The following is a 14,799-nucleotide window of genomic DNA, read 5'->3' on the forward strand; positions in this document are numbered from 1 at the left end:
AAGAGTGCGTTTGGAACATTGGCCTTTATAAATCAACGTACTGAGTATTAAGAGTTGGAATGTTATGTTCTGGTTGTATAAGACATTCATGAGGCCGAATTTAGAGTATTGTGTGCAGTTTTGGTCACCTAATTACAGGAAGGATACTAATAAGGTTGAAAGAATGCAGAGAAGATTTACAAGGATGTTGCTGGGACTTGAGAAAGGTTGAATAGGTTAGGACTTTATTCCCTGAAGTGTAGAAGAATGAGGAGAGATTTAATAGAGGTGTATAAAATTATGATGGGTATAGATAGAGTGAATGCAAACAGGCTTTTTCCACTGAGGCTAGGGGAAGAAAAAAAACCTAGAGGACATGGGTTAAGGATGAAGGGGGGAAAGTTTAAAGGGATTATTGGGGGAGGGGTGGTGGGAGTGTGGAATGAGCTGCTAGATGAAGTGGTAAATGCGGACTCACTTTTAACATTTAAGAAAATCTTGGACAGGTACATGGATGAGAGGAGTGTGGAGGGATATGGTCCAGGTGCAGGTCAGTGGGACTAGGCAGAAAAATGGTTCGGCACAGCCAAGAAGGGCCAAAAGGCCTGTTTCTGTGCTGCAGTGTTTTATGGTTCCAAGGTTCTATATATGTTTAAACATTCAATAAAATTATTCTAACAAAACCAGGCAAGTTTGAATAAGGAAACATTCATTTAAATTGTTAAGAAAGCTAGTGATTTTTCTCCAAACAAGTTGTTAGACCCACTCATTAAAAAAGCTTCAGATTGTTATTGATTTACCAATCATGTACAAAATGTAGGAGGATGTTGTTCTTTCAAATTGGAATGGTTTAGTCACAATGGCGCTGGCCTAACTGTATAAATGGAAGGATTGTTACAAGATGACTGCATCCTGTGACTCGTAGTTGTTTCATTCTGAACCTGCATTGCTTGAAGTGTTGATTGAAACATGTGAACTTGTAAAGTTCACACTTACATTATACATCCTAATTGTATTCGATTTTCAGTCGGTGACAGTGTTGAAAACAAGGCAAGTGCTTTAATACATTTCTACATGTTGTTTTTGAATATACTCACATTTGCATTTCTGAAGTGAAAGAGGACAATGGAGCAAGGGTACCACTTGTTAGGATGATCGACTGAACTCCTTGGCGTACCAGCTCAGCCATACTGTAGCCAGGGCAGAAGCACCAGTAACTTAAAATCTTTCCTGTCAATGTAATTATATTTTTCACAAAGACAAAAAAAAAATGAAGAATTGGATGTCATAATATCTGAACTTCTCCTGAAAAAACACTGGATATCTTAATAGAGAACTTTTGTAAGTAGATATTCTCTGTCCCAGTTTTTAAGCTAAGCTGGGACATTTAGTAAAATATTGACGGATGTATAATTTTATATAATCAAGCAGGATGACTTGATAATTCATTAAAATTATGAGCAAGTTACGGTCTGAACTAGATATAGCACTTATGCTACTTCATTTAACCCATATTTCAGTCCCTGCTGCAAACAAAGGAACAACATTTATAGAATAATAGATCTAAACATTATTTTTTAATATATAAATTATATAAATGCATATATTCGCAGATGGGCCAAAAATTCTAGCATAGCTTGTATACACAAACAGATATACTAAACCAAACTGAAAGTAAATAACCCCAATTCACAAACTGAAACCAAAACTTGAAATTCTTAACCCTTAATTTAACTCGCATCAGATACAGTGATCAGATTTGAACCTGGATTGGGCCTCTCTATTACTAGTTCAGTGAAATTACCATTATGCACAATGTAGTAGTTTCTGAATGAACTACACCACATTGCAAAGCTTCCATGTTCTATGGAACAAAATGTCTCCCTCTCTCAACTTCTTACTAACAATTTTAAATTCATGTCTCCAGCTGGAATGAACAATTTTCCCTACTCACTGCATCAAAATCCTTCATTGGTGAATTAAATAAATCTAAATTCTTCAAACACAACTCTCAGGCAGCTAAATTAAAGATTCCGAAAGCTGCCCATTTATGTAAAACTTAATAGATTTTTGATCATTCTAGCCATGTCCCCAGCCAAGGTGCTCCAGAAGAGCTACAAATGTAATCAATTGGTTACAAAACCATTTGCTCTGGTTACGACTGCTCCATACCACTTGCCTCCCTTTGTGCAAGGTTATATTATATTAACTCCTTGATCATTTGCAGCTTTACCGGCATAGGAGCTAGATAACCACATCTAACCCCAATACACTAGTGAATTTTAGATCGGGGGTTTATAAAAAGCGAAGTACCAAGTACCCATCAGCATGGAAAACTGTCTAATCTTTCCGCAAAAAAGCTAAAAACAACCCAGACAATTCTGCCCTATCAGTCTATTCTCAACTGTCAGCAAAGTGTTAGAAACTACCACTGATTATGCCACCTGATGACAGCAAATAGGCTTCTCACCAATGCTCAGTTTGGGTTCCGTCAGGGCCGCTCAGCTCATCAATACAGTCTTCATACAAATATGGACAAAAAGAGTAGAATTGCAGAAACAAGGTGAGAGTAAGTGCCCATGATATCAAGGCAGCATTTAACCGAATGTGGCATCAAGGTGCAGACAAGTTCACGTTGACTAATGTTATTAATTTTAGTTTAGTTATATTCAATTATCAACGGATCAAATCAACTAACCCAACATGGTTGTACCAAGCGATTCTCCCTCTTTAGTTTCATTCCTACTTGATAAACGATGTGTGCCATATTACCTTTGCCCAAAATAAGGCTAGGATTTACAGTTTAACCACAGGACACAAATGCCAGACAACGACTATCTCCAACAAAGAGAATCTAACCACCTCTCTTTGATGTTCAACAGTATTACCATCTCATCACCTCTCCTTAATGTTCAACAGTATTACTGTCCCTTTTTTTTTCAAGTAACAATCATGAAGAATATAATCAATCACTTACAAGACCATTTGCTCTGGTCACCACTGCCCCATACCAGTTGCTTCCCGCTGTGCAAGGTTATATTACATTAAATCATTGATAATCTGCAGCTTTACCAGCATAGGAGCTAAGAACATAAGAAATAGGAGCAGGAGTAGGCCATCTAGCCCTTCAAGCCTGCCCCGCCATTCAATAAGATCATGGCTGATCTGAAATGGATCAGTTCCACTTTCCCGCATTCTCCCTATAACCCTAATTCCCTTGTCCATCAGAAATCTATCTACCTGTGACTTAAACATATTCAACGAGGTAGCCTCCACCACTTCAATGGGCAGAGAATTCCAGAGATTCACCACCCTTTGAGTGAAGAAGCTAGACAACCACATCCAACCCCAACAAATGGCTTCACCACATCAGTGACTTTTGGATCAAGATAATCACCAGAAAATCCAATAGAAAATTCAGGATAAACTTCTTGATCCAATGAATGATTAGAATGTGGAATGCGATTGTACAAGATTCATCAGAGGTATAAGCACCGAGAGGATGTTTCCTCCCAGGGTGGGTGAGCTGGGGGCGCAGAGGGACTGAGATGAGGAAAAATTTATACACTCTCAAAATTGTGAATCTTTGGAAAGCGAAGTGCAAGTAAACAGAAATTCCAAGAATGACCTCACAGCACCAGGGACCTGGGTTCGATTCCCGCCTTGGGTCACCGTCTGAGTGGAATCTGCATGTTCTCCCCATGTCAATGGGTTTGCTCCCACAGTCTGAAAGACATCTGGTTAGGTGCATTGCCCATGCTAAATTATCCCTCTGTGTATCCAAACAGGCGTTGGTTAATGTAAGCCTACTTGTGACTAATAAATAAATCAACTTTAAACAGCTGATTACACACCATTACAGTTCTGAAAGAACGTTTTCTGGTAACTTCAACTGAATCATTCTAAAGAAGTTTAAAAATTCAATATTTCTACTTGATACGTTTTTGAACAAAAGCCCAGAATTTAAATACACAAAAGATATGATTCATCGCCAAAATGGTATTGAAAGCAGATGGCCATCATAATGGAGAAGGAATCCAGGGTCTTTCGTACTATGCCTCCAGGCTACTTTAAGCATGGACTGCTCAATTATCTGAGCGGTTGCTAATGGAATTAGAACAACAGAATCCCTACATTGCAGAAACAGCCCACTCAGACAGTCAAGCCCAGACTAACCTTCTGAAAGAGCATCCCACCCAGGCTCTCCCCTAAGCATATCCCTGCAACCGCACATATTTACCATGGCTAATCCACTTACACATTTTTGGACACTAAGGGGCAATTTAGCATGGCCAATCCACCTAACATACACATCTTTGGGCAGCAGGGGGAAAGTGGAGCATCCCGTGGAAACCCACACAGACACGGGGTGAATGTGCAAACTCCACAAGGAGAGTTATCCAAGGCTGGAATTGAACTTGGGTCCCTGGTGCTGTGAGGAAGCAGTGCTAACCAACTGAATAAAACATAAGCAAATTATTTGAAAGCTTCTGTTTTTTGACCAGCGGTTATAAAAATTTCTTGGTTCTGTTTTATTTGAAGTTTCTTAAAACTTCTGACTAAGTTCTGATAGGAAAAGAGATAATGGCTGGAATTCTTGGGTCTTGCATGGTGCACCACCGCTGCCAGTGAAAGTGGAGAATTCGGCACTCAGCCAAAACCGCATTCACAGCAGTGGAACTGTAGAATTCCTGCCTTGGGAGAGGTCAGAAAATTCCAGCCCACGTTTCCACTTGTGGAGAATGCCCAAACCTGTTACCGTAAATACAAGATAATCACCAGAAAATCCAATAGAAAATTCAGGATAAACTTCTCGATCCAATGAACGATCAGAACGTGGAATGCAATTGTACAAGATTCATCAGAGGCTTGACAAGGTATAAGCACCGAGAGGGTGTTTCCTCCTAGGGTAGTGGGGCGGGGGCGCAGAGGAACTGAGATGAGGAAAAATTTATTCACTCTCAAAAATTGTGAATCTTTGGAAATCTCTGTCCCATAAGCTTGTGGATGCTCCATCGCTGAGGATATTTAAAGTCAAGATAGATAAGTTTTTGATCTCTTGGGGAACAAAAAGATATGGAGTGCAGGGAAGAAAATGGAGAAAGATCTGCCATGATTGTACTGAATGGCGGAACAGGTCCAAGTCTACTCTTTATGCTACTGTGCTCACTTGGAATAGTTAAGATATAGTAACATACATATGTTTATGCAGATTTATTTCTATGTGAGAAAAACACAGGGTTATACGGGCAGATGGAAGTTCACATGAAGCATAAACATCAGAATTGACCAGTTGGGCTGAATAGCCTGTTTCCATGCTGTCAGTCCTAAGCAAGCGCTGCAGAATTTCTGCTACCCTTATTAAATGTTATTCCGCATCTAATATGTTGTAATGCAGAGGCACTGCAGTGCCACAATTGTAAGGAGGGTTCAATTGCAATGTGATGAGTTTACGCAGATTGTTTATTTATTAGTCACAAGTAAGGCTTACATTAACGTTGCATTCCTCTAGTCGCCAGTCCAGTGCCTGTTTGGGTCAATGCACCTAACCAGCACGTCATTCAGAATTTGGGAGGAAATAAGAGCATCCGGAGGAAACCTACACAGACACTGGTTGAATGTGCAAATTCCACACAGTAAGAAGTCTCACAACATCAGGTTAAAATCCAACAGGTTTATTTGGTAGCTAACGCCACTAGCTTTCAGAGCGCTGCTCCTTCGTCAGGTGAGTGGGAGTTCTGTTCACAAACCGAACAGAACTCCCACTCACCTGACAAAGGAGCAGTGCTCTGAAAGCTAGCAGTGTTCGGTACCAAATAAACCTGTTGGACTTCAACCTCGTGTTGACAGACTTCTTATTGTGTTTACCCCAGTCCAACGCCGGCATCTCCATAAATCAAATTCCACACAGACAGTGACCCAAGTCAGGAATCGAACCCAGGAAAAAGGAAGGAAAAACACAACCTGACATGTTTTATTTTTCAATATTATTAATACCTTTGTAAATTTTACTATAATTCTCAGGGTGAACTACACACCAGTTTTAAGGAAATTTCATTTTTACAGAATGAATTTGGCCCCAACCCATTTCATAAAAACGGAATTTATCTATCTGGAGGGAAAAGCAGAAACTTACGTTTAGCATTTTCTTGGGTCTGTGAGGAAAAAAGACTGACATTGGAGCACATACATTTGTAGTAAGTAGGAAAACCAGAAGTTACTTTGCAGAGTAAAGCCCAAGAACCCATAAACAGCAAAGGAATGAATAATCAGTTAATTTACTTTTGTTGGGATTGTTTTATTGCCAGTTTAAGCTATTATGATCAGATTTGTACCTTGTCTTTTTGTAACTGATGAAGTCCATAAATCAGTTCTCTGCTGCTTCTTCTTCCCACTATTATCTGGGTGTACATGAACCTACGGGAAAAAGGAGAAACTGACAACTATGAAAACATCTGGGCAAAACTCAGTAATCAGTAACAAATAAAGATATTTTCAAAAATGATGGCAGCATTTTAAGTACATAAGCAAATTTACATGTTGTATGCAGAATAGTGAGTATGAAGGAAGCAGGCAGAAGTAGTCACAGAGTAACTTCCCGGCACTGATAAATTTACAGTCTTAACATGTATGATAGAATCTCTACAGTGCAGAAGGAGGCCATTTGGCTCATTGAGTCTGCACTGATCACAATCCACCCAGGCTCTATCCCCCTAATGCCATGTATTTACCCTGCTAGCCCCTGATCCTATGGGGCAATTAAGCATGGCCAATCAACCTAACCCACACATCTTTGGACTGTGGGAGGAAACCGGAGCACCCGAAGGAATCCCACGCAGACACAGGGAGAACATGCAAACTCCACAGCCACCCAAGGCTGGAATTGAACTCGGATCCCTGGCGCTGTGGGGCAGCCGTGCTGACCACTATGCCACCCTGCTACATGAAAACATAAATTTAATTGGCAACTTTGAAAAACAACTAAACATTGCAGTAAAGTCAATGACGTTGACTCTGGAGTAATAATACTGCTGGAACACCATTTTAAAGAAAGATTAAATTCCAAACTAACCTTGTAATGCTCGGTCACATTCTGCCTCATGGTGTGTGGAGTAGTACCCTCTGGAGGATTGCCATAGAAAACAATCTGAAAATGAAGGTAGATTTATTGTAACCATCAGCTCCAATACTTATCTTTAATATGTAATTGGGTGACATTCAACATTTCAGTGCGCTATTTAAGTCAACTGCTGTGTTGGATCCAAGACTGAAATCTGCTTCATTTTGGGCCAAATCCTGTTTTGTCCGCTGGCCTTTGGACTCTAGTGACTTTCACTTTTACCATTGCTTCCAGACAGCGTTTCACTGCTAGACGATCACTCTTATAGCAAATGGTCTGCTATAGGGGGATCAGGTGCCTGTTCCTCTGCTGGAAATTTTCAGTCTCTGCTGAACTAGCTCTGATTTGTTTCTGCTAGTTCCCATCTTTCCTCTCGCTCCTGATTCTTCACCACAGTGAACAGTTTCCCTGCATCAGATTTGCCGGTTTTTTTTCATAATCTACAACCTTTAATAACCATTAAGTTTCCTTTGCAAAGTAAAATATGTCAAATTTCCTGAATGCAACTTCGTAGTTTCATAGTTAGCTTGTCTCCACTGAGATGATCAGATAACATTACATCTGAGAAACGCATATCACTGCCAGGTGCGGCATTCACTTTGTTTTAAAACAAATAATTATGGACAGTACTTATTACAAGACACGTTCATAAAATTAAAAAGGAAGTAGTGACAATACTTGGGATGTGATTTTTCTCTTCCTTTCCCATCCAATGTTAGAAAGGCAGCAGGACAGGAAACATCAATCAGGGGACAAATTAAAAAGAGAACATGCTGTTATTCCCGTGAATTCAAAGCCTTGGCCATTAAGAAAACACGTGGGAACGCAAGCTGGTTAATCTTACACAATTAAAGCCCTGTATTGAAAATATTCTGTTTATTTTGCTGTCAACTTACAATTGTTCCAATTACATCAGCAACAATTCAAAAATAATAGTTTCACAGGCAATTTCATAAAGGGTGGCATAGCGGCACAGTGCTTAGCACCGCTGCCTCTCAGCGCCAGGGACTCAGGTTCAAATCCCAGCTAGAGTCATTATCTGTATGGAGTCTGCACATTCTCCCCATGTCTGCGTGGGTTTCCTCCGGGTGTTCCAGTTTCCTGCCACAGCTTGAAAAACGTGCTGGTTAGGTGCATTAGCCATGCTAAATTTTCCCTCAGTGTATCCAAACAGGTGCTGAAGTGCGATGACGAGGGGATTTTCACATTAACTTCACTGCAGTTAATATAAGCCTATTTGTGACACTAATAAATAAACTTTAAACTATAATCAAAAGTGGTCCACTGACATTAATCCTGTTAGCTTATAAAAAGTATGTGGTTTTCAATATAGCCAACCAATGATTTCATACCTAAGTTAGTGCCTCATCATAACAACCAAATCATCCTTCCAAGTTGAAAAAAATAAGGTTGAATAGCTAATCATTGCAATGTTGTTATGCATCTAAATCACTATATCATCTGCTTCTTCCACAAGTAGCAAAGTTTTGGATGAGCTGAAATTTATGGAGGATGGAAGAAGTGAGGTGTTGCAAGATTCTGGTTAGCATTTGATAGGACTGAAGAAGTCTTTATTGATGGCTAGAACCACTTACAAGACTACAGTAAAAGGTACAAGCTAGGAGCAGTTTCCACGCTTGATTCTGCACATTTCTGTTCAACGTCAATGTCTGTGCTGCAGATCATGCGCTCTATTTCAGCTCTGTGGGCAGTATGGCTCTCAGCCCCACATTAAGCCTATATGTGCCAGACCCTTATATGACAGGAGGCAGACCATGAGAGCACTGAAATTAGTCAAAAGGTAACAAAGGTAGAGATGAAGGTTTCAGCAGCAAAGCAGCCAAGTCAAGTTCAGGAACAACCAATATTATGGAGGTGGTCTTTGCTACAGACATAAGGTAGAAACCTCAGCTCAGGCCAGAGAGTGCTGAGGTCATGAACAAAGCTTAACCTGAGACAGTGATCAGGGAGACTGCCAAGTGTTGGCACTCCCCCTCTACCATTCATTGAATTCACCCAGCACGGTGGACGGTAGGGGTAAAAGAGTGCTGAAGTGCGCTGGGATGTTGAGGAAGGCAATTCAGATTAACAGGGAAAGAATTAAAGCATTGCAAAGCCATCCAGTGGGGGGCAGCAAATATATTCACAACATCACCGACAGGTGCATTATTGTATTGGCTTCACAATTCCTGGAAACACACACTACTTTTAACATGTAACAGATGGATAGTCCAAACCTGTATGCACATATCGCTCTTTATGTTCGAGACTACATCTCATTTCCACAATCAACTTTAGGTTTATTTCGTAAACTGAACGCTCAGCATTATGCACTCAGTTCAAGTTAACTGTAGGCATAATTACACTTCTGCAAAAAGTATAAATCATTTGTGCAAAGGACTTAGATCAAGTTATTAAAGAAGACGACAATTTTATTCAAAACCATTTTAGATTGTTGCAATTTGACATCACATCCTACCTCAAGTATGTCAGCTACCTTTTGTAGTCCACTTGTATTGGTGAATACTCCACTGCCTACAGATGGATGAAGAAAGTCAGTTTAATCTCAAGCTCCAACTATGTCAGCATTTTGATTAACGTGACAAGTTTTTTGGAAGATGATATACAGGCATGGTCTGAAACCAACTTAAGACATATCTATAATAGAACTAATCACACACAATGAACACCTCGTTGCTATACATCCTCCCAAGTGAGGGTAATTCACAGCAAGTATATTTCCACTGTCCGAATTGAGCAAAGTACATGAACTGAAAATATATGGATGTTAATACAAATGCCTGAAACATTCAAGATTATAATAACTGAATGAATATTTACACAGGACACTCCCGCACAAATTCATTTGAATCATTAATACAAGTAATTTTCTTGTGGTGTTAATTACTGGTTGATGTTCAAAAGTCTACCTCAGCCCCCTCAGAATCTCATGGTAGAGAGAATAACTGGATTTTCGATATCACCAGTTCAATCCTCCAAACACAATGAACTAAAATTTTTGGCACATTCAACGTACACAACAAAAATATTCAAGTAAATTTATAAATACTTCATTATCGAATAAATGATAGATGCATCATGAAGATCATTGAACCCCTACAGTGCAGGAGATCATTCAGCCCATCAAGTCTGCATTGACTCTCTGGCAAAAGCACCTTACCCAAAGCCCTAATCCTGTAACCCACTGATCCCCCTAATTGACACATCTTGGGACACTAAAGAGCAATTTAGTATGGCCAATCCACCTAATCCGCACATCTTTGGAGTGTGGGAGGAAAATGGAGCACCCAGAGGAAACCCATGCAAACATGGGGAGAACATACAAACTCCACACAGATAGCCACCCAAGCCCGAATTGAACCCAGGTCCCTGGCTCTGTGAGGCAGCAGTGTTAACCACTGTGCCGTTAACAGCCATAAGAAAATATCAATCCAAAACTCTGTTCACTTGTGAGAGATGCAACAAAATGGAAAAGACAAACTAAATCAAATACTTACGCTCTGACAGGGCACTCATGATCTGTTCCAGTGCTTCTAAAATTGCAAACTTGTTTTGGAAAGTAATCTGAGCTTGTGCGAACAATTCAAAGATGAAACTGGAAATGAAGATCACGCCATATTGGTTAGAGGAAAATGAATAATTAATGCTCACGGGGGGAAAGTTTTTGATGTAGGGAGTGGTGGGTGCCTGGAACGTACTGCCAGATGAGGTGGTGGAAGCAGATACATTAGCAACATTTAAGAGGCATTTGGATGGGTACATGAATAGAGCACTAGGGTCACAATAAGGGTAAAAGGTTTTTTTTCATTTAGGTTAGGGCATCATGATCTGCATGGGCTTGGAGGGCCAAAGGGCCTGTTCCTGTGCTGAACTTTTCTGAGTTCTTCATTAGCTAACATTTCCTGGAAACCTAAATAGTTACATTATTTTCTGAATTACTTTCCCCTGTGAGTTGAGAACTTAAATATATTTAGTCCTATGACTGGTTACAAAATCACAATACACTAAGAAATTCAAAGCATTTTATGACACAGAACTGTTGTTTAGCCCAATATGTCTATGTTTAATATTTATGCGTCACACCACTGCAATAAAGGGGACAGGTGCTGATATCATTAATGGCATTTTCTGGGCCTCTGTCCCACAGGAGCCATATGGAACAGCACCTTGCCGCTCTGTCAAGGTGGCTGATCAATTCAGCCAAAGAGTTCAAATATAAAGACTGCATTGTCTTTGTTGCTGTTCGGAAACTAGGATTTGGCAGCAACTTCCAAGCAAGTTCAAACTGGTGCTATTTCCGGTGGATACATTCCATCATCCTGCACCGGTACAATATGAGGATAGTCTTGAACAAAACTGCCTTGATCTCCCATTAGAATTTTCCCAACAAAAACAAAGCCTCAACCCCCGCCCATCAAGGTTGAGGAATTTTCTTTACTTCAAGGATAGTGAGAACATAGAACATGGAAGTCGACGCAAATAGCCAAAATGCATTTGAAGGGAAGTTAGGTAAGTATGGAAGGAAAAGCCACAGATATATGGTTATATGAAGATAAGAGGATGCTGATGTGATGCATAAATACCAACATAGACATGTTGGGCTGAACCACCTGTTTCTATACTGTAAAACCTTTGAAATGCTTTACGTACTGCAACTTCATAACTACCAGTGTTAAACGCATTAAAGTTCTCAACCCACAGGAGAGTGTACTGCAGAAAATAAAGTTTCAAGAAACGTTAACTAATAAGAATTGGAAAGTTGCAATGATTTAATTATCTGGACAAATGTTCCACATGATGTAGAGGTGCCGGCGTTGGACTGGGGTAAACACAGTAAGAAGTCTCACAACATCAGGTTTGAGTCCAACCAGTTTATTTGATAGTAATGTTACAAGCTCGTTTCTGAAAGCTTATAAGACTACTATCAAATAAACTGGTTGGACTCTAACCTGGTGTTGTGAGACTTCTTACGAATGTTCCACAGCCAGAGGTTTGTGTGATCAGATCTCGAATTTAAACACCAGTATTTATTATATATCCACAGGGTTGTATCCTAGGCCCAGCCATCTTCAGCTGTGTCACCAATGACCTTCCCTTCATCATAAACTCAGAAGAGGTGATGTTTTCTGATAATTGCACAATGTTCAACACCATTCACAACCCCTCAGATACTGAAGCAGTCCATGCTGATGTTCAGCTAAACTTGGACAACATTCAGGCTTGGGCTTGTAAGTGGCAAGTGACATTCATGTTGCACAAGTACTAGGCAACAAACATGTCTAACAAGAGAAAATCTAACCACTGCTCTTGACATTCAATGGCATTACAATCTGAATCCTCTAATATTAACTGACACTTACTATCGTTGACAAGAAACCTCACTGGACCAGCCATATAAATACTGTGGCTACAAAAGCAGGTTAGGGGCAGGGAATTCTGTAGCAAATATCTCACTTCCTAACTTCTTCCACCACATACAAGGTTTATTACCACAACTCAAGAAGCCTTCTTCAATAACTTCTTCCAAACCCACAAACTTAAACTCTGGAAGGACAACTGTGGCAGGCACGTGGGGACACCATCATTTGTAGGTTTCCCTGCCATCATGATTTGGAACTACCTATATTGCTGCACCAAAATCCTGGAATCAGATGGACTACAGCAGACCAAGAAGACAGCTCACCACCACTTAGAGATGGATAACAAATGCGAGCCTTGCTTGCAACAGTCTCAACCCAAGAAAGAATAAGAACACTTATGGGGCAAATGGTCTGTGCAGCTTCTTTAAAACCAGGAGAAACACAGATGCCATGCCATGAAATAACTTTTCTTTAATTGCAGGAAGAACTAGCAGAAATCAATCAATCAACAACTAACAGGAAAGTAGTTGATGACCCTTTTAAAAAGCATTGAATGGGGGAGGGGTGGGTGTCCTTCCTCCTGTTGAGTTGCACAAGGTTAAAAAGATGGCGTGACAGAGTGTTGGGCTCCAAAATAGTAGAACTAACAACAAATTAGCATTACATGCTGACTGATGTCATGACCTGCCTACACTGCTTACTTTGGGTGAATGCTCCCTGGGCACATGCTCACACCCTCAACAAAGCAGCACCAGGAATGCATCAGCAGACACCATTTTGGAGACAAAGTGTCAGCCAAAGTCACAAAGTGATATTGGATATCAGGTTCACTGTCCAAATTTTAAAAGAATAGTTCCGACTTAGGGATAAGATACCTAGAGCCAGGAACCGGCGATATTACAGCTGTTAATGTAGCAACGAGGCAAAAAAAAGTCTTAACAATTCCAGCTTACATCTTGATTTTTTAAATGTCCATCCAGAATATCAAACATACATGACAATTTTGATTCATTTATCATAACTGCAGATTTACATGTATAGAGACTACGACCGGGATTCCCCAATCTCTTGCTACCGTTGCTAGGGGGAACGGAGAATTCGGCACTCAGCCAAATCTCCATTCACTGCAGCGGAACCGGTGAATTCCAGCCGCGGGCGAGGTCAGAGAACTCTGGCCCCCATCAAATTCCCATTCCACAACGATAGTAAAATATCACATTGCTTCTAACCTTTCCTGATTAAAAGTAATGGGATGATGCTGAACGAGAAAGGCTCAAGTCTAAAGGTTCAGACAAGAACAGGTTTTCTGCAGTTATTTTTATAGGCTCAGAACAGATGCACCTTTGGAAGTAAGCAATTTGTATGTGGTCACAGCAATTAGTGATGTTCTATGGAAAATATATCCCACAGAAGGCCAACAACTAGCGAAAGCCAGATTGCTCAGCAGTGCATTGTTTAAATGCTATTGGTGTGGCTAACATTTTTTACTTAAATGTTAAGGTTTAATTTGCGCTTGGAAAAACTGTACGTTAATTACCAGGTGTGCTCGCTACCTTCCCACAGAATAGTGGACCTCTGAAAAAGGCCAGTGGCTGCTGTGGTGAACACCGATTTTGGTCTCTTCTTTCAAGCAAGAGCCAGGTCTGTCTAGCTGGGGTTGAGATTACCGCATGTAAAAGGTAGGTACTTCAGGGAATTCAGGGCCAGAGCGGTCTCCTTGGTTCGTCTCGATAGCCTAAGGGAGTCAAAGAGCAATTTTCCAGATTTTCTTTCCCTTAATTGGTCTGAATTTTCAATCTTTTTTTGGGTCTCCCAGAAGACTGCATGGCTTTCAGTTGAAGTGGGAGACGTGTATATTGTGATTCGAAAGGCAGTGCAGATGTGTGGGGCAGACTGGGATGACCAGTGAGTCTTTTCATGCTTGTGCTCGTTTGTATGTTTATTTTTTTAAAAAAAAACTAACCTCCCAAAAAGAGGGAGATTGAGGGGAAGTAAACAGGTCAATTTAATCATAGATACTGTCAACATTTATCACATATTTACATAAATTTGAGGAATTAAGCCTACAAACCATTCCATTTTAATTATGCAGCCAAATCACACAAACATGATCACGTCACCCATGATACAAGTGGTTGTTTTACTGACATTTTGTCAATAGAAAGAACATTGGCACTTAGTGCAAGATAATTTACTTGTCCCACTTAAACCTCAAAGTTGTATGTCAATGGTATTACACCAATGCATTACATCATGTGACAGACTGCAGTCCTCCTCAGACCCTTGTGTTCTTCACATCACAGGGGTGTGGGATTCAGG

General features: G+C 40.3%; 1 protein-coding gene across 6 annotated transcripts in view; it reads right to left on the bottom strand.

The window, feature by feature from the left end:
* rtel1 (regulator of telomere elongation helicase 1) overlaps positions 1-14,799 on the bottom strand; it is a 136,332-nt gene that overhangs the window by 84,306 nt on the left and 37,227 nt on the right. For all 6 annotated transcript variants that reach the window (XM_080204952.1, XM_080204954.1, XM_080204956.1 and 3 more), the window contains 5 exons: positions 10,618-10,715; positions 9,579-9,634; positions 7,052-7,126; positions 6,315-6,396; positions 1,077-1,209 (listed from right to left, as the gene is read on the bottom strand). In XM_080204952.1, the coding sequence (XP_080061078.1) occupies positions 1,077-1,209; positions 6,315-6,396; positions 7,052-7,126; positions 9,579-9,634; positions 10,618-10,715 (444 nt within the window). The remainder of the gene's footprint in view (positions 1-1,076; positions 1,210-6,314; positions 6,397-7,051; positions 7,127-9,578; positions 9,635-10,617; positions 10,716-14,799) is intronic.

This window comes from Carcharhinus amblyrhynchos, chromosome 16 (genome assembly GCF_965287045.1).
Source record: "Carcharhinus amblyrhynchos chromosome 16, sCarAmb.v2.hapA, whole genome shotgun sequence".
In the NCBI taxonomy this organism is placed as follows: Eukaryota; Metazoa; Chordata; class Chondrichthyes; order Carcharhiniformes; family Carcharhinidae; genus Carcharhinus; species Carcharhinus amblyrhynchos.